Source organism: Charadrius vociferus, unplaced genomic scaffold (genome assembly GCF_000708025.1).
Source record: "Charadrius vociferus isolate BGI_N301 unplaced genomic scaffold, ASM70802v2 scaffold303, whole genome shotgun sequence".
NCBI classification, from domain to species: domain Eukaryota; kingdom Metazoa; phylum Chordata; class Aves; order Charadriiformes; family Charadriidae; genus Charadrius; species Charadrius vociferus.
In genome coordinates, this window is record NW_009647756.1 from 2,249,962 (window position 1) to 2,270,524 (window position 20,563).

The 20,563-nt window shown below is 40.0% G+C and overlaps 1 protein-coding gene across 5 annotated transcripts in view; it reads left to right on the forward strand.

Annotated features, from left to right (window-relative positions):
* RBMS3 (RNA binding motif, single stranded interacting protein 3) overlaps positions 1–20,563 on the forward strand; it is a 343,935-nt gene that overhangs the window by 192,660 nt on the left and 130,712 nt on the right. For all 5 annotated transcript variants that reach the window (XM_009882163.1, XM_009882167.1, XM_009882166.1 and 2 more), the window contains exons 4-5: positions 5,297–5,454; positions 15,449–15,528. In XM_009882163.1, the coding sequence (XP_009880465.1) occupies positions 5,297–5,454; positions 15,449–15,528 (238 nt within the window). The remainder of the gene's footprint in view (positions 1–5,296; positions 5,455–15,448; positions 15,529–20,563) is intronic.

Sequence of the window (20,563 nt, forward strand, 5' to 3'; positions counted from 1 at the left end):
TCTCAAGATGGGAGGGAAAATCCCATCTGAGCATTGTCCTTTCTTTCAAGAGCGGCTGGGAGGGTCCAGCAAAGCAAACAGCAAACTTTGATTTGCAGCGCGCCCTCCGCTGGGTTTTATCCGTTTCAAATGCTGTTGCTGTAGTGCGTTTCAAATCCCCTGCATTATAAACTTCTTCTGCCTCCTTGGCACAGGCCTTGGGAGCTGAGTGACTGGCCCAGTTCTTGCTAAAAGGCAGTGACAGAATTTCTGGCTGTTTCCCCAGTACAGCTGCTCCTGACTACTGAACTCCGGAGCCTTGCAGCAGGACGCCTGCTGCTGAATGCTGGAAATGCTCTCAGCTAATCGAAAACTTGGGTATGACCTACTGTTAATTTGCGGTATTCACAATTTTAAACCTTCCTAGCTGTGGTTTTGGCCAGTTTGGGAGTGTCTACCATATGCACCCCCCAGCCAGAATGGCCTAACTACAACGTGTGCGTGCAGCTAGTGCCCATGGAGCCCACAGACCAGAGCCGCTGAGTTATTTGGGTTCCAACAATGGTGAAGAAGGCTGGGGTGGGAGCAAAGTGAGTTCAAAAAACCCTGCACTTATCTGGAGAGGAGCTTCAGTTGGCTTAATTTCTTTTTTCCTGTTCTTGACCCGTTCTGTGGCACTCGGTGCACCCACGCAGGCTGGCACACAGCAGGACCCCAGAATGAGCTTTGGGGTGTGAGGCTGTGTCAGGATTTCAGAGGGCTGGGGCTGACTGGATGAGTTCACCCCTGTTTCTCTGGGGCTGTGGGGCAAGTGCAAGCTGTACTTAGAAAATGTGACCTTCCTTGGGCTGTCAGATGGGAGACCTTGGGTAAAATGAACTTCGGCGAGGACGGCCAGGACCATGCTTTTGACGGTGCCCTGAGACTGTGCTTGCAGGTTTGTGTGCCTTGAGCATGATGCTTTTGCAGCTGGCAGACACAGCAGGCTCCACAGCTGCCTTCCTTTCCAGAAGCAGCAACTTGGCGTGGTCTTGTACCCATTAATTAGCTACATTTGGCACACGGGGTCTGGGAAAGGCAGAAGAGCCATGCCACCACACTGCAGCTAGCCCTCCACTGCTCCTGGCAGCCCCTCCTCCTCCTCTGAGCCCCCGGCCCCGGTTCCTCTGGTGGAATCTTTCTCACACATGGGGGATTAAACCTGAGGGGCCACTGTGCTTTGGGAAGACTGTGTCAAGACCAAGTGTGTGTCATTCTCCTGCAGCCTGGTGGCTCTGGTGTGGTCTGGAGGGGCGGAAAGCGGGACAGGGACCACAAAGGCCAGGTGGCCATGGGGGCTCTGCTTGGCTGGTGGTCCCACTGCAGTGACTCTTAAGTCGGCAGCTGAGCGTTGTCCGAGGCACATTGCTGTGGGAGGTGTTTGTGGGGAGTGTGGGGCTTTCTGCCACTCCACCCCTTCTGTTCCTGTCCAAAATATTGGGGACGTGAGAGGAGAACACAGTTCTGAAGTGACCGTGGGTATCACACAAATGACTTTCAGCTCTCTCACTGATGACTGGTCAGCTGGTCCAGTTTGGGACGGGACACAGTAATAAATGGGATTTTATTCCCAAGGTGGGAAGTAGCATTTTTTAACGCCTAGTGAAAAACCAGAGAAAGAATTAAATGAACCAGAGGGAGCCTGGGCCGTGCTGTGTGGATCCAGGTGCCACCATCGCCACCGGTCCTGCAACCTTGGGATGTGATCCTTCACTGAAGGCAGAAACCTGACTGCCAACTAGTTAGGATTATGAAAGGCTAGTAGTTTGCTTGCAGGGTGCTTGGACTTATGGTTCTGGTTAGGCTCATCTTGTCAACAAATAGGCACATTTTGAACCGTAGGATGCCTGCCTTTAATGCTGAAAAGCTCAGCAGTTACACTGGGCAGGGCAAGCGAGTGTGTCATGCAGGAGCTTGGGGAATCTGGGATGAAAAAGCTCAGGCAAAACGAGCAGCATGTGTCAGCACCTCCATGCTGTAGAGGGGTGTCTCTGCACAGCTACCCACAGGGTAGGTGGCTGTGGGGTCTGGCTGCACGGTGGCAGGGCAGCCGGGCTCCGCATCGCTCCTGTAAAGCCTGCTCGGCTCCAGGCTTCGTCACTGGGGAGGCATTTCATCTTGTTTCAGTTTGTGGTGTGAGATATGGCTTCTGTGGGGTGATATTTCTCTATAAAGGAAAGGGGTATTTCTCTAAATGTTATATTTGTATAGTAAGGGAAAATAACGTGGAATCTTTTTCCTTTCTTAGAAAACACTGTTGTGTTGTGGAGGTGGCATGAGTGGCCTCATCTGTCTCTCTCTGCTTGCAGCTCTTGTTTATCTTGTTGATAAAAGATAGGCTTGGTAAATCCTTGTGAGAGAGTGACTATGGCCTCCTAGTCTTTCATTCATCCTCAGAGTGAGCTAAACTTTCCACGGATATTTAAAACAACGGCATTTAATCTCTAGCACAGTTAAAAGGCTTATGTGTTCCTACTCCAGAAGTGAGACACATTGGCGGCGGTTCTTATTTATTTTATTTGTCTGCCCCAGCTTGAAAACTGAGTAGTCAAAAGAAAAGTTTGCATTTTAATATTCTGTGGGACTGAATTGCTTCAGTGAAAGCAAAGGCTGTTGTGCAGTTACTGATGCATAACTCTGCTTTTTTCATATTAGTCTGTCCTTTGGCTATGGGGATCTCATCTGCATGAGACTAGCATTTTTTTTTCTAAATATTGACAAGGGATGTCAGTCCCTGAGCCCCGATTGGTTGATTAATCAAAGTCCTTAACCAATCAGTGGGAAGAGGTTTGCATAATGATGTGATTATTTCTGAAAAACTGTGCCTATTGGAATTGCAAACCTTTCTGCTTTGATTTGCTTCTGTAATGCCTCTGCTTTAACTGCCTCCATTGCCCACATTTTCAAAGTACTTAGTAGCAATAATGATGCTTCCTAATCCCCTAAATATTTCCTTTTTTTCTGTAGACTGTGTGTGTGTGGGAAAAAAGTAACAAGTAATAAAACTTAAATAGTTTGCACACAGAAAAGGGAAAAATAAAGGAGAAATAAAATGTTATAGGGTTTTTTTGTTTGTTTGTTTTTGCCAAAGCTAAAAGTGTGATCTGGAGCTCTTATTCCTCTCTTTTCTTGCCTACCTTCCCTCCAGGACTGTTTGCATTATTTTCCTCGCATTGTCAAGTTCTGACCGGTTCTGACCCGTCACTAATATCTTTTTGGTTATTGGTGAGGAACTAGCTTTCAGATCTGTATGAATGTAAATTGAAGTGAGAGAAAGGAAGATGACTGCAGCGAAAGATGACTAGAAAGAGAAAGAATGTTTTTCTAGATTTGGGGTTTGTAACTTCAGTTCAATTTGCAGTTAAGTTCACTGTGTATGTCTGGTTTTCTTCTTGTCTGCCCCTTACTATAAGGCATGGTAATAACTGGGTATATTTTTATGGATAGTAGCTTGAAAATGTGCCTACTTTTTTCTTTTATTTCTGTTTTGTGAAATAGTGGGGGATTCAACTTGCTGTTTTGTGAGGTAATGGGTCTGGAGATGCAAAGCTGGAATGCAGTAGGCATTAAGCAGTATGTCCAGAGGCGAGTGTTCACAGCTCTTAGGTCAGAATCCAAATTATGCAGTAAAACAGTATTACATGCCTCCTGATTTTGGATCCTTTGGGGTATCCATTTGAAGCTTTTCTTCACATTCAAAAGGGCTAAAATTTCCCTTCAGCCTGGGGTGAGGGAAGCTGAAAACTTTCCTTGACTTCTGATTCTGGTATTTGCTAAGCTAGACTTTGTTTAGTCATTCTTGTCCCTGCAAAGATAGGGTGTGTGAATCACAGCTTGAAACGATTTCTGCTTCCATTTTCAAGGACTTGAATGTTCAAGGCAGTGATGAAGCAGATATCTCGGTTCTGTCCCATCTTCATACATCTTCTAGAAACAGGACATGTGATTATTTGTGTTTAACAAGACACATCTGCGCTGATTTTAAATGGAGTGTAATTTGAAACTACTTCAGTTAAACCAGGGCAGATGGCTGCAGGACTGTGTGTAATTTCTTCATTGTAAGGTTGTGGTGCTGCTGCAAAATTACTAATCTGGTTTTAGGACACCTCATAGCAAAAAAAGATAATACTGTTGTCATATAAATCTCAGTGTTGAATGAGTACAAATTAATTCTGCCCATTAAAATGTGTAATGAAAAAGAAACCAAAAATCTGTCTCAGAGGACTTTGTCAGATAAGGTATTGTCTGGCTTACTGCACAGCATAAAGATTGTATCTTATATTTTTGGTTATTAACCATTAGCTAAAATTCTGTAGTTGTGCCAGATCTCAATCAGGCTTCTACTGACAGGTGATCGGCTATTATGTAAAGCTTGTACCAATGAAAATGGAAGCGAAACCAGAGCCATGAAAATTTGCTTAAGTAAATTGATGTAATGTAATCAAAACCTGGTTCTCTGTAGACAGGTTTTTATTTACTGCTTTAATACACTTATTTTACATATGGCATCTATGCCTCTTCCATGTTTCTTTGCAGTAGTTCGGCAAGCAAGAATAGAAGTTGGAATGGTTGCCAAAATTGAAAGTTTAGCCTAAAAATCCAAAATGGAACAAGAAAGCTGTCTTCAAATTTGTTTTTTCAATTATTCATACCACAGACTTTATTTTATAAGATATTTTTATTCCGTCTGAGAATAAGCATGTGACTTATCTCACTGGGACCTTAGATTGAGCTGTAGAACTCCTTCCTGCCCGGTTAGCTCTTATTGTACATTATCAACCAAGACATTTCTGAGGGAGGGGGAAGGAAAAGATACCTTGGAAAGTGTTCTGTCTTGTCAACCAACCTTGCTCATGATGAACAGGTTGAATGGGAAGTCTGCAGGCTGGAAAGCACATCTGCTAAAAACATGTGTTGAGTTTTCTTTATTTATTTATGTTAACAGCAAGCACATTTGTGGAAATCGTGTTTTCTTCACAATCTGTTTGCTAAATTAGGACACAAACCCAAGAACGCTTGTGCATGAGAGTAATTTTCTGTAAATGAGTAGTGTCACTGAGTTCAGTAAGAGCAGTCACGCACAGAATTAAGCACATGCATGAGAGTTTGCAGAAATCTGGCAACTATGTTGTCGTTGTGAACAGATTGCCCAGCTTTGCTTCTAACGGAGCTATAAATTCTTGGCCTGGTCCTATTTTGAGTAGCCCTCGTTGTATGAGCCATAAGCTATTCTATTGTGCTACGCTTAACTGAGGATATTTCTCTTATTTTGTCATAGCAACAAGAACAAGATCCCACAAATCTATACATCTCAAATTTACCCGTTTCCATGGACGAGCAGGAACTGGAGAATATGCTGAAACCCTTTGGACATGTCATTTCCACCAGAATATTAAGAGATGCTAATGGAGTCAGCAGAGGAGTCGGCTTTGCCAGGTGAATCGTTTACTCTTTTTTGATTAATGCACATTTTTTGCCTTTCGTCCTTTGCAAATGCTGTCTATTCCATAACTCTGAAGCCTCATAGCTATGGAAAATGAAGAGCAGTACCTTTATCAGATTGCGTGTGTCTGTTCTTTCCACCAAGCTGAAGAATACCAATGCAGAAGGATGTTCGTTTCATTGCTCTAAAAAAGCAAGTTCATTGTATGTATGTATATGTAAACAAAACCAACTCCGAATACTGAGCTATTCATGCAGTATAAAGCTTGGATAAAAATTATTGTCCTACAGCCAAAAGCACACACCTAGTGAAAAATAAAAACATGTTTAAATGCTTAGCAAAGATTTTGCAACAGGAAAAAGTAAATTTAACAGTTGGAAGAGCAAAGGGGAGGAACTATAACTAAGGAAACGTGGCTTCCTTCAAAGCTGCGGGGAACTCAAGCCTGTGAGAAGAGCTTAAGAAGAAAGATTTGCATATAACAAGCCCTGTCGGAGTAGTCAGATATTTTAGACAGAATGGGCAACATATTATTACCATGTAGTTCATTGTCAGTACAGATAGACGAGTTTCCATGTTTACTCTCAGGGAATATTTACATAGATTCTCTTCAGCTTGAAACATTCTTAAATCAAATAGTTTTCTTTTGAAAAGGCAAGGAATGGAGAGCTATATATAGAAAGGTATTGAAAAAGCAAATAAGAAGAGAAATTTGCAATTGTGCTGTATATCAGTCATCTGCTTCAAAAGAAAGGGAAAAAAATGTCAAATCATTGTTTCTACAGAATATTCATAACATTGTGCTTTGTAGAGGAGGCAAAATGACTTAGTCATCTTGCAAATTTCTTTGAAATACACCATATCTTGGTATATCAAGGCACTTCTGTTAGTGTCATAACACCGCTGAGTGAAATGGGGTACTGTATGATAAAAAGGTAGCTTGCAAGATAAGTGACATTGCTGTGTTACCTTTGTCCTTGATGTGAAAGATCATCATGCACAAAGAAGGTAAAGTTAATAATGTCTGAATTCAAATGGAAAAAGGCAAAACATTTATGCTGAAAGATGACACACTTCCTTACACATTCCTGCAGATAATAATGTAAATTTTTCTAGCTCACTAAATACAGATTAGTGTAACTCATGGATAAACTTGCATTTAAAAAAAATGTCTTTGTTTGTGGAAATGTATTTAATTAGGTAACATATTTCAAGAAACCTTCAGTGATCTAACATGAAGGTTGTGTAATTCACCATGCAAATGACAGAGGGGTAAAACCTTTGCTCCACCAAAGTGGAGCACATCTCCCATTGAGTTGAATGAGGCCAGAGTTAATCCAGAGGTTTAGAACCGTAGTTGAATGCTGACTCTTGTCTTTGCCGAGTTATCAACACAAGCTTTAATTACATGACCACCTGGCCTTCTTTTTGTAATAAAATGCTATTTGGTATCTTTTTCCTGCACGTCAGTCCAAGTGGATGAATTTGTTTAGCTTTGCTGGTAGCCATGAAGGTTCGTTCTAGAGTACCTACAGCATGAGCACACGCTGGGTGGGTATAAATATGGTACAGCTAGGGGATGGCAGCTGTATTTCAGTCCAGATAAAATTTCAGAAGTTGACATCCGCAACCTGTGGGGTGATCCTGGCTATTATACCTTCTGACCTGAGGCCTTTTATCACAGTATTTCTTGCGTACTTGAGGAAATGCCCCATGCTGTTTAGCATAGCTCTTAACTGAGCCACAGAAGCACAGGAGAAAAAGGTAACTTTGCATACACTAAAACGATGCAGCATCCAGCAGTTTTGAAATTTGGTGTTTCAAAGTTATTAATTAAGTGCTATGATGATTAAAAATCACTTTTTGATTCTGCTAAATTATCTGAATAGTCAATCTCAAAATAAGTATATTCAAAAAGCAATCGGAAGTAGAGACTTATGGTAGACAACTATTGTCAGATTTTTCTCCTAAATGGGTGCGATTAGCAGTTTCATAGTACTGCAGGTGGCTACTTAATCATTTATAACTCGGGTAACTTCAAATGTTCTTGGATCAAAATTATCTGAGTAATGTCTGGCCACAATGGAGTTCCGGATGCGCATACAAAGCTAGATCTCTTTTTTAAGCTGTGAAAGTATTTCCTCTCTCTTGCATCCCTCAAAAGCAACAGAACAAATTTTCCCGAAACTTTCCAGAGCATTTCACTGTGGCTTGAAACCAACTGTGCCTAGGTACGCCCTAGGGGAGATTTCGGGGAGGACAGTTATGAGCAAGGGGCTGGAGAAGGGAAGGTTTAGACTCCAACTGTGGCTCCACAGAAGTCCATTCAGTTGAAAGGGAATTATTGTAACCTCCAGACACCCGCCTCTGCCTCACCATTTGCCCATGCTTTGTACTTCAAAGCCGTGCTACCTGGCTCCAGGCTCTCTGTGGTAGCTGACATTCTGCAGGGCTCGTGTTGCTGTTGTCATTTGGCGGTGTGGGTTTCTGCTGACACCGGCAAGCAGAAGCTTGGACTAGAACAGTCTATTGTGTAGCAGAGAGAGAAATTAGGAGGAGAAGGAGGGGGAAGAAATAGTTACTAGAAGTAGGGAATTGGAAAAAGGAGGTGGTGCGGATGAGAAGCTTTGTTTTCAGTTTGTTTTAAGATTGTGTGTCGAAAGAGCAAATGATGCAGTGTTGCCCTCACATAGGATTGCATCACAAGACTTAAAATTGTAGGCGTTTCTCTTAAATCCCTGTTGCTGGGAGTGATCTAATGACTTCAGCATCTGATCTTTCATTTAAAAAGTGTAAGTAGATTCCTCAGAGCTTGGAACAAAAGCATAATGCTTTGTCCTCAAAAAAAAAAAAAAAAAAAAAAAAAAGCGAAGGAAGAAAAGCCACAGAAACTGGATTTGAAGACTTTTTTCAAGATATAATTTTAAAGCTGATCTTTTATGATTTGAGTTTTGCAAACAGGACATTAGCAATGTTGGTGGTGGTGTGAATAAAAAGGAGATCAGAGGTAGTGAGTAAGTGAGAAGGTTATTGAGGGAGGCTGGAATTACTGGATAGGAGAAGGTACTGAGAGCATGGAGGGAAATATTTAGCTTCATCCTGAAGATGAGTTTATTGTCACTTATATAGAGGTGACTGTATGTGCTGGCAGACCTGGCTTTTCACAGGCCCATGAAGGGTGAGTTCCAGATGTTAACATGGGAGAAGATACAGTAGTAACACAATCAAAGTGAAACCAAAGCAGCAGTGCTGTTTTGCTAAATGAAAAGGGGAATATTTAGAGGGAGATTTTTGAGGATCAATGACGATGCTACTTTGGAGGCAGAGAAGTGTCAGCAGCACCAGGGAATAGAGAACATCCAGGCAGTTTAAGGATGCATTTGTGAAGAGGGAAAATGCTTTGTTCTTCCCTATTCAAGGGTTTAATTGAAGGCAGTTGTAAAGGTGCTATAAATTTAGCTTAAACAAATCCATCATCTGGGACAGCAGCGCAGGCTTAGATATTATGAGGATCATTCCTACTTTCAATTGGAAGAATGATCTGTCTCATCCTACATCTTACACAGGAAATCGCTTTAGAATTGGATATCTCAGATGAAACTGGAAATTCCAAACATGCCCCAAAGACTTTGTGTGATATCTGTAAAATATTCCAATGCCTGTAGTGATAAATTTCCATTAAAAGGCCTTCCTGGAAGGGGCTCACAGCATGACTACAGGGTGCTAGGGAGGTCTGTGGGAGAATGCATCCCCAAGACCCTCACATTTCCATCTGGCGTTGCAACCTGTGCCAAATTTTGGCAGACTCAGGACATCCCTAAGAAAATTGCCAGGCACAGAGCTGCACTTTCAGCGAGAAGCAAACTCAAGAGAGGGACAGGTGGGTCCGGATCCTGGGACAAATATCAGTGGAACTCCATAAAAATGGATATGAAGCCCTTAAAGGTGAAGAGGGAGGAACAAGGAGAGTTAGGAGCCATCAGATAATTTGGCTGAGCAATTTTCATAATCCAAGCCCGAGGTACTGTGAGTTTAATTGAAGAACTCCTTGGGACATGGAAAAAGGGGTAAGGAGGCATTGGGATATACCTTAGGGAGGGACTTACTGGTACCACTGAATCTATGAAATAAAAATTGCATTTTATAACCCCACAGTAAAATCCTGTTCAAGTATTATTTAAGTATCCTCCCTATAGAGATAGTAATATTAATAATACCGTACATACGTGTACCACACTCAGCTAAACAGCAGAGCAAGCGTTTTATAGGTTCTTTTAAATGATAAAGTGCAAAGAAAGAGTTAGAAACCACTAACTTTTTTATTTTGTTTGTTGTCTTGTAACTTAAAACGACCTTGCAAGATTCACCCCCCGAGCGACATTTTACAACGAAGTCATAAGCCTCTGAAAACAGAAATTTATGATGGAAATGCTGACAGTCAGACAGTCAAGTATTGCACTGCTGGCGGGCACCAGTATAATACTTAACCTGAGACTGTGAAGACAGCAGCATAAATCAGCCTGGGTCTAGGTGGAAATGACTGTGTTCATACTATTCTTTTCCAGTAACATGAGAAAATTTGTCCAACACAAACTGTCATGAAAGAATGTTATGATGCTGTTCCCAGCAAATGACCAAAGTCAAAAGATTCTCAAATTAGCTGTCTCCATCATCTCAGAGCAAAAGGGTATAGCGAGGAGATACTTCCAGCCCTTTGTGACAGAACTGGGGGGTCTGTAGTGGAGCATTTACCCATTTTGTTGTTGGGACTTTGGGCCTCATCCTTGTCTTTTCCCTACTTTGTTCTTCTGGAAGAGCTTTCAATGGGATGCTTTACTCTGCCTGCGTATGTTTTCTATTAAACTTATCTCCTGCTTGTCTGTGTTTTATATGTCTTAAATTTAGTCTTTGGAAATAATATTCAACTTAGCAACTGTAAGGGAGCAACAGAAAATGGGAAACAAGATTTTGAGCCCCCACAAGATCATTATTCTATTTATAGAAGTTTTGCATGGATTTCAGTATACATGGATGTGTTCCATTTTCCAGTGAAGCAAAACAAGAGCTGCCAAGCCTTTAATTTGTATGTTCTTTTCCTCAAAAGGAGCTGTGCATCTTTCAGGGTTTTCCAGGATAACGTAGGTGTCATTTAGTCGTATTGGATTTCTTCTGAAACAAAGAGGTTTCTCTATGAAGAGCACTGTAGCTCTGTGCAGACGTACTCACTCAGGCGGCTCAAAAGGGTCACCTTGGCATAATGGGTCATGCTGGAAGGTATAGTATGGACTATATCCCTGGAGAAGAGGACCCTACCCTGTCCTCACTGGAGTGGTTTATGCAGATTTTGTATATTCATCTCAGATAGTAAACAACCTCCTGTTGTTCTTGCAAACAAGACTGAACATGGAGAATATACAGGCGAGGCGTGTTGGGAAAAGATATATTTTATGAGCGATGAGGAGAACTTGTCAAAATTAATCTCTCTTCCTGGGCTGTAAATGACAAAAGGAACAGTTTTTTCAGCATAAAATGGATTCAAACCAAAAAGCACAAACATCTTGAAGCAAACTTTTACCAGCTGAAAAGTTAGGGACATAAGATACCTAAGTCAGTTACAGCAGAGAAGAAAACCACAGGTTGCAGGGTCTTAGAATGCCTGGAATTAAATTAACAAAATAAATTAAAGAAATTAATGAACATGTTGCCATAGAAGGATGAAGGGTAGAACATAAGGAGGTGCTGAGAAACTTCATACTAATCAAACCTATCTTGTAGTTTTAGATTATTTAAGACTAGAAGATCATTTTCTCAGACCTCTTCTGTATCACAGATGACTGAAGTACTCCCAGTTACCTAATATTGAGATAATACTTGTCTTTTACTAAAATACAACTTTCAGAAGTGATCAACCAGAAAAAGAAAGCCACCTCTTTTCTATCTAATGTGTGCCAACAGATCATCTTCCTTGCAGTTAAATGTTTCTGCCTAATTTCTCTTTCAAATTTATCTGGTTCTTGTCACTACTCCAGTGTATATCTAACTATGGCCTCAGTTCTTTGAACTCCTCTGCTGTATAATATTTCTACTACCTACCTACTTCCATCTTCGCAAAATGCCTTAAAGAGTAAAGAAACATTGCCCCCCAAGACTTATTATTCCTGCTTTTATAAATATAAGAAAACAACAATATTCGTATGCTGATCATAACACAAATGTGGTAGTAACAATTTAATCTTTAAATATTTACTCTGGATATAAAAAAAATATAGTCCTGATTCTCGTTTATGTTATTAAGCAAAGTGACTATAGGGTATATGTAAACCAAACCCACATTTTACCACTAACTGGTAATTACATGGTACTGAATATTTCTCATGTACTAATTATGTAATCATCGTGTTATTCCTTGTATATGAATTTTATTAAGTTGTTTCTTGACACTACATCAATCTTTATAATAAGCATATGTAAAAGCTTTAGTTTTTTTTTTTTTTAAATAATCCTTTTCTTTTTTTTTCATGGTAAACATTCCCTATTACTTATAACAACATATAATGACTACTTTGGAGCTACTATGGTCTGTAGAGAGAGTAATCTACATTTTTAAAATGATCTAAAATAAGTATTTAATAGCAAGACTTGAGTTATTTGGTTGTGATACTTGCTTAAGCACCCCCAAGTTTTTTGTTCTTTTACCAACCAGATTGAAATATCTTATATTTGCAAACTATGGCCAGAAACAAATAATAAAACCAGTCTTCCTTTTCTGATTTTTTTTAAATTCACTTCCTTTCCAATTGGATAGAATATAGGCAGTTTAGTTTCTCACATTGTATTTGGGAACTTTACAACTAATTTCTAGAACCTGGAGATATATAGACACAGGTGAAAATAAATTCTCATAGTTTTGTTAGTTTCTTTGTTTTAGATCATTACCTTTAAAAATATCATAATAATCCGTCCTATGCCCATGATAAATTTTTTTCTGCAGTGCATTTCCTGATTCAAAATAATACTCAGATGCATTATAGTTATTTCCAAATTGCATTTAAAAATGAATTATTATCTACATCCTTTTAGGATCACTACCAAAAAGATGCTGTTGAAGGGAATTTGAAAATGCTGCTTTGTGAATGATCTGATCAGAAGCAAATTTCTATTACCACGTGAAGCTGATGTTCTCCCCTTTCCAGCAGGAGAGTTGAATATATGTGTCTTTCAGTAGAAGGTTTCGAAGCATCTAAGATCTTTACCTTTTTCTCCAGAATATTATAATTTGCCACTTTTTTTTCCTATCAATTATGAAAAAAAACCCTCAACACTAAAAAGAAATGGATTTAAGAATACTCTTCCCCCAAGTTTACCTGTTCTCCAATGACATTCTTTTGTGGAAAACCTGTCCCTTGCAGGCTAACTTTTAACATGAAGTTCCTGTTAATGATATCTATATTAAATACCAGTCTCAACCAACATTTTGAAACATTTCTCTCTCAGATAAGAATAAACTAATGACAAAAAGCATATTTTGTCCATCTCCACGAGTTTCCAAACACACTCTGTGCCACAGATTTTTAAAGAAAAAATAGGTAGAATTTATTAGTGTGGACCTAAGAAAACTATATTTTTAGCGGGCCTCTTCCCAGGTATGGGTAGTCTTTATTGCTAAAACAAGTAGGAAGAGAAAGAAGGATGTCTGAATTGATGTGTGCAGTTCGGTTCAGCTTCTGGGTAGGCACCTGCCATGGACATTGCCACCAAAGTGGTTGAAGTCCATCGGAGTTTTAACCAAACTAAAACTGGGGTCTGGTCATGGCAAGTATCAGACCATTTTAGTAATAGGTCTGGTTGCTCTATACCCCTCATTCTTCCCAGTCAGCCAGTGAGATAATCGTGCTGAAGAACGCAATTTGAAAGGGTTATTTCTAAAAAAACAGGTATTGTGGACAAGCGGAAATTATAATTCATAATTAAGGATAGATGCAGGCCTGATCAGTGAGCGACTGCTGGACTGGCCTCAGCACGGCCGGGAGGAAGGTCTGCCCCACAGGCACACGGTGCAGAAAGGACGCGAGGACTCAGGTAGGGGAGACGAGGGATGGATGCAGTTGTTACTCAGCAACGCATCTGAAGGGAACGTGTATAGACGGCTTTGTCTGTTGCGCTGCCTTTTCAAACCGAGTCGATAATGCCAGTGTCGGTTTCAAGCGAGGCGTGTGCCAGATTACAGATAGCTAGCAAAGGCATTTGAGAGCCGTTAATTGTGAAACTTGAGAAGAAAATGTGCACATTCTTTTTCAGAGCGCTATTCGAATGATGGCCTTTTTATCCCAGAACACTGTGGGTTTCACTTTTATTCTCTTCCCACATAAAATGCATGAAGTGCACTGAGTCTCTTTCACTCGGCAGCTTATATATTGCATTCTTTGCAGGGACTGCTTTGGCTTGTTAAAATGTGCCCCATGTATTAAAATGAAATTGTCACTGCTGTGTGGTGCAACATAACATGGTTTGACACTAAGCGCCTGCAGCTACAGAAAACAGACTTTTATTGCATTTATTCTTTCAGAGACAAGAGTCTCTAAAGGCTCAGTGCAGACATTCGCTTAGTTAAATCTGAATGAAGCCAAAGTGAACAATCTAAGTTGCTGTCTTTGTGCTTGTAGAAATGGCCCAGCCCACATGATATGCATTGATACAACCTGCAAAGAACAATTTTTAATGATTCCACCTGAAACAAACTGACAAAAGACTTTGACCTGCTAGGAGAATTAATCAGGCAATCAGGGCTTTTTTGTTTGTGGGGTTTTTTTGGTGGTGGTGGGGTGGTCCTTTGGGCCCTGGCAAACTTGGGGTCCTTTGAGCCCTGGGAGACAAACTGCTGCCCTAGACTCTATGTGAGCCACACAGAATGCATGTTACTCTTCCTCAAAACCATGTGACAGGGAGGGTGGTGGCTAAATTAATTTTAAAAAGATCTAGCCCGGTGAGAATTAAGCAATATTTATGTCAGTAGAGCTATTTTAGAGAGTACCTGGAGGTAAGCACTGGGTTATTGAAGGAGCATTGTATTTGGGTTTTAAACACAATTTTTCTAAGAAAAACAAAAGCAATATGTTTTTTTTTTCTCAGTTATTAGCTTTCCATTTTTCTCTTTCCTCTTTTCAGAGGTTGCTATACCCGCTCTGTAGCAAAGTCAACTGTTCTCTGTGGTTTACAAGACCTGAAAGAATGGTGTGGTATACCCTGATGTGGTATAACCATGGTTTTGTATTTGACTAGTAGCGTTGTATTCTTTACATTTTCTTCAGTAATATATGTACTAGTTCACCGGTAATGCTTTAATGTCTCAATTCTGAAAGTTATCTTGAGGTCATATGAGATGTACACTAAGGCATTTCACCTACCAGTATTACATGTAAATTACTGCCTTCACTCAAAATTTGGTTTTATGTTGTAATAGGCATATATGTATTGTCTTTGGTTTTGTTATACAGTCTGTCTTTGCAGGTTATTTTTTTAACATTCTAATCCTTAATAATTATTGCTTAATCCTCTGGGTTTTTCTCGAAATCCTGTATCTTTTTTTTTTTTCATACCATTTGAAGTTATTTTTGGTGCACAAGGAATCTGGAAACACGTCTTTTGCCTTTCAAAGCAGCACGTGAGAGCATAAAGAATGTCCTTGTTCAGGGTGATCCCCCCGGAGCCAAAAGGGGACTGTTCATTGACACTGCTGCGGCTCACACACAGCCGGGAGCGCAGCTGCAGGCTTTGAGGGTGGCAGGTCCTCCTCGCAAGCCACACCGTACCGTAATGAGCTCAACCGGTTTCTCTGCAGAAATCAGCAAGAACAGCTTTGAAGATTTCTCTCAGCATCTGTGCTTGTCCTTTTTTTCTCCTTTTGCTTTTTGTTTCTGCTGACTGAGCACTTCCAGAACAGTCTAGTAACACGTATTGCCTCTACCCCCGTCCCACTCTCTTTTCCAGAATGGAGTCTACAGAAAAATGTGAAGTAGTAATTCAACATTTTAATGGCAAATATCTGAAAACCCCACCCGGTCTACCAGGTAAGTCTAGCCATCGTTATGAAAGTTAAAATTCACTGAGGAGTTTAGAATACAGAAATGCTGGAATTTATGTTGAGAGTGGCTTATATTACTGGCCCTGTTTAGAGGGCATACAACTACTGTGGTTGAAACCTATCCTTTATGACCCATGGCAACTGCTTCCTTGCCCAAGTTTGTGTTAATCAAGCATTTATGCCTGACAGCGTTAAATTTAAGTACAGGTAAAAATCTTTTTGTATTACTGCTTTTTTTTCCTTTTAAATGCATATATTGTGTGTGATTTTTTCCAATTAGAGCAAAGGCCACATAACTAAGCGCCCGTGCTTTTTTAACAAACTAGCAATATCAGTAGATCAGGAACTGCGTGGTAGGTTATAAAATAGCCAGCATTTCAGGTTGTAGTAAAATTGTATTCTTCACAGTTACTATTTAGTGTTACTAGTTACAGTTACTAGTATTAAAAGCAACAGGTGTTAATACTAACTGAGGATATTTCAAATATGAAGTGATTTTATACCATTTGTATTTGCCATAACTTAATGAAATCCTGCCATTTTCTGACAATACCCATAGAAATACATCAATCGGTATGTTTGTACCACACTGAAAGCTGAGTTCCAGCCCCTATTTTACTTTTGAAATCTTCATCTGTCATCTGTGTGGCCATCAGCTGTGCAAAATCTAGTGATCAGTTGCCTGATTCTTAGTACTTGACAAGACCTCCCTAAGGCCACAAATCTGCAAAGATTTCTCCCTTACGTTGTCTGAAGAACTACGTTCAATGAGCAGGAAATCCTTGCAAGAATTGCGTCTTAAGTTATTCCTTTTTTTTTTTTCTTTTTTACTTCCATTAAACTATTTCCTTTTTTGGTTACTGTCATTGAATTTCTCCTTATTTGTTGCCTGGTTCTTTATGCAGAAGATGCACTAAATACTCTAATTAAAAGACAGCCATCTGCACAGCTACTGTGTACAGTAATTGAACGCTGCAATGTACATATAAATTTTAGTCAGATCACCTTCATGAAAGAGTATCAAACTTTCAGTACAAGCTGCAAGACTCCATCTTATGGATTTCTTTTTCAAAAGTAGTCACTGACAATTTTTCTCAACACCAACTAATGAAGTACACCACCAACTTTGTGAGGTACAACAGACTTGGGCTGTGTAGAACAATGAGTAAAGCAACATAGGCAGAGACCTTAAACCTTTGGCATGCCTTTCTGTATGCATACATTGAGTCCCAGTAGTAACCTGTTTAATATCATAGCAACACCCAATGGAAAGAGTGTGAATAGCAAGGAATCAGTAAGTGCAGCTTCATCATTATAACCCTGTATGGTCCATGATCACTTTCGTGGTTGTCTCAGAGAGGACACATTATTTGAGCCAGAAATAAAGCAGAATATTCTTGCCATGCCTGCTTCAGACAAAAAGTCTACATGGTAAAGAATGAAAGCTAGCCGTTGAAAATTATTTTCTTTAAATAAAAAAATGTATCAGGAATATCCTGGATATACAACATGAACAATGTGGGACATCAAAATAGGAATCTTGATAAGGTAGCATGATTACTTACTTTTGCTCCAAGAGATACACTGAAATTGGATTTTGGTGTTTATAACCTTCGCTGCTTTCTCAATTAAAGGACATGAATCAGCTCTTAGTTTGCTGAAGAAGGAGTCCATATGGGAAAATTGTCTGCTATGTTCATCTCGTGACTGTTGTGATCAGGTGGCATTTAGTTTCAAGGATGAGCTGGGAAGTGACTATTTTAAGAGTTTTCATTTACCTGAGTACCGTTCAGATGCAGATAAAGCATAATGCAGCTTGGGGCAAAGCCACTGAACCAGTAACTGAACTCGCTCAACTATGCACTAGAATGTAAGATCCCATTTTGTCCTCCATTTTTGGAGGACAGATTTTGTAGCTCCAAACACAGATAATTAGACATTATTGTATTGTATTTGATCCACATAAAAGAGAATATATGTGCCTCATTATTAGAGTAGGGCACTCTTCAAATCTATATTTAAAACTTTGTTCGTATTCATTCTTCCTCTTCTTAGGAAGCCAGAGGACGAACATGATCACTGGAGCAGTCAGGTCAATTCAGGTGATACTGACCACTCATATTCATGTACCTTTGATCCAGTGCAAAAACTTCTCAGTTCTAGTATCTTCTTCTTGATGTAGTTTCCTGTTAGAACTTCTACTCAGTTGATACATCTGTGCTGTGAACCTGTATTTAAGCCTATCAGCAAAGATAGAAGCATCTTGCTTTATCCCCCTCCTGGCAGTTGCTTATCTTCCTGCATGGAGAAGGAAGGAAAATCAAGTCTCCTAGTGTACTTGGAAAATCACAATCAGAGTCTGAAAATTATCCTCCCAGCATCTCCGTAATTGGCATAGAAAGAAAATAATCTCTAGTTATTGCTGTGACCTCTTTATGGATTTCAGTTTAAAAATGAGGAACTGGAGAACATTAGCGGAAGTACACAACACAATCCGTTATTAACCTCTACTGCTCAAGACATGATCTTACTGTGAGAGAGAATTAATCAATCCTTTTAGGGTTAAATGAAATTGATTTAGGATTTTCAGCTGGATTTCTTTCAGGCGTAGCAGTGAACTGGGAGGGTTTTACATTTTTGTCCACGTCTCCTCTCACCCAGGCTTTGATGTTCTGGTTCACACTTGCCAGCTATTAACAGGTTGCGTGAGGCCCATCGAGAAAGAAATCAGCCTGGCTGCAGGCCATTTTGTACTGCCCTGGTTCCTCAGGCACTGGGATTATGGACCAGACAGACTCTTTTGGCAGCTAGCTTCCATCCATGCTGTTTTCCCCAGTTGTGTTCTCTGAGATGTGATCCTGGTGACACAGTAGGATATACGTGTGTATACCATGTCTGTAGGATAAAATGTTCACGTGTTGTAGGGGTGGTTGTGCTTGGTTACCAAGTCACGTCGAAAGAAGGACTGGAGTAGGCAGCTTTCCATGATGCTGAACAGCCCATCAGAAAAACTGGGCACCATGGCTCTGGCTTTCACAATGAATAAACCATGGACAATGACTTAGTTGTATCCTCGCAAAGAGTTAAACATTCATTTTAAATACAGAATTCTTTCCCAACTAGTGTTTCCTCGGTAAATGAGATTTAAGTTTAATTGGATGTGTTATTTTGTTGGTTGGAAATAAGATAGAAATTACAGGAGAGTCACTGTTGTGTACGTGAACACAGTCAAGAGTCTCACATCTAAGCTGGCTCATGCTGACAATACGGTAGGGAAAGGTAAAACAGTGTTGTGTCTGCAAGGAAAGGAGGGCACACAGGGCACTCTGGAGGGTCTGCATTCTGTACCTTCCCAAGGGAAAAATATATCATTCCTTGTTCGACTTTCTAACTTCAACTACTGTCTGTTGTCTCTTAAAAACTGTGGAACTGAGCAGTTGCCACTCCAGACCAGCCTGCTTCAACTCATTGACAACGTAGAGGGTATTTTCTAGCGTGTGAAACATTTTGCTGGTCAGATGCATAATGCCTAGGTAAATTGAGCAGTATTACATCTATATTAGTCAATTATTCTTGCTAAGGGTGCTTCTCTGTCTAACTCCTTGACTTTGTTTCATTCACAAGGGAATTGTTCCACTGACCTGCTTGCTCAACTAATGAGCATTTCATGATGTTTGGCCTTACATATACAGTGCAAGATAATTGGGTGTCCCATAAATAATTAGTTAATATCTTTGCATTTCTTCCAGACTGAGAAAGTACAGTTGTCTCTAGAAACCTGAAAACTCTCAGTGCTTGGCAGATTCCATGTGAACTGCGTAAATATTCTGAGTAGCTTTGAGTGATTATTTTTTTAGTGGGGTTTTTTTGGTGTCAGTTTTTGTTTTCCTATTAATAGCACTGCTTTTCTGAGATAAATAGACCAGGGCCTACTGGGTATATTTTCTTCCTATAGAGTGCAGCCCCACATGAAACTAATTGTATAGGCCCTGCATTGCCACTCTGAAGGAGAAGTCAGCAAATGAATGCAGCAGGCTGTAGCGCTATACCTCTTCATCAAGATGCGAAGGGCACTGTTAATGATGAAGGTAACTCGCCCACAGCCTTTCAGTGCTGTATCTCTTTTTGTTGGTGAATAGCGGACTTTATATGAAATCTGGCTATCTATCACATGTTGCAATCACTGAATTCAAGTGAAAATCCCTAGCTTTTCTGTCAGTAATAAATTGTTTTATCTTTGGGCGGGCAAGCTTGGGGTACAGCCTTTGCATAGAGGTTTTATTCAGCTCCCAGTATCTTTGGATGTCTTTAAAAAACTTCTTTTTCTCTTTTTGAATAAATGCGAAGACTTAACGAGTTCTTACTTTTCTCTCTGGAATTTCACAGGAGCATGCCTCAATTGCAGTAATTATCCTCTGCTGATATGTCCATTATGCTCCCTCATAGCACTTTCTAGTCATTACAGTACTTTCTAAATTTTGTTTGCTTTTTGCAAGTACTTTTGGTTGTCAGAGGACATTGGGCCAATTCCAATCTCGGGGAAAATTTCAAGAAAGCGAGACGTGAATGCGACAATGCATGGTCAAGAATCTTCCTCTTTCATAGTAGGTCTGCATGGCTTTTATTGCTAATTTTAATGCCACGTTACAAATATCTGACAAAAAGAAAGAAGAGGGAAGTACTATTCTTGTGTAGAATAAGAACCCCACAAGTAACAAGCAACAGTGGCATTTTGGGACTGATTTTTTCCAGAGCAGAAACTCTTAAATATAAAGAAATTATCTGCAACAATACAGATGTATTTCCAAATACCTCGTATCTTGCTTTAATCATTATCGCCCATTCATTTTTCTCTTGAAAATGTCCCAAATACTGCATTTTTTATGGACTCATTTCACCAGAATGAATTAATATTTTTTCCCTCTCTCCTTAGTATATTTTTCTTAGGTTATTTCTTAGATTCTCCAACCACAGAGAGTAAATTCAAAGATTTAACTTTTGCTTCAGAGAGTGGACTTAGA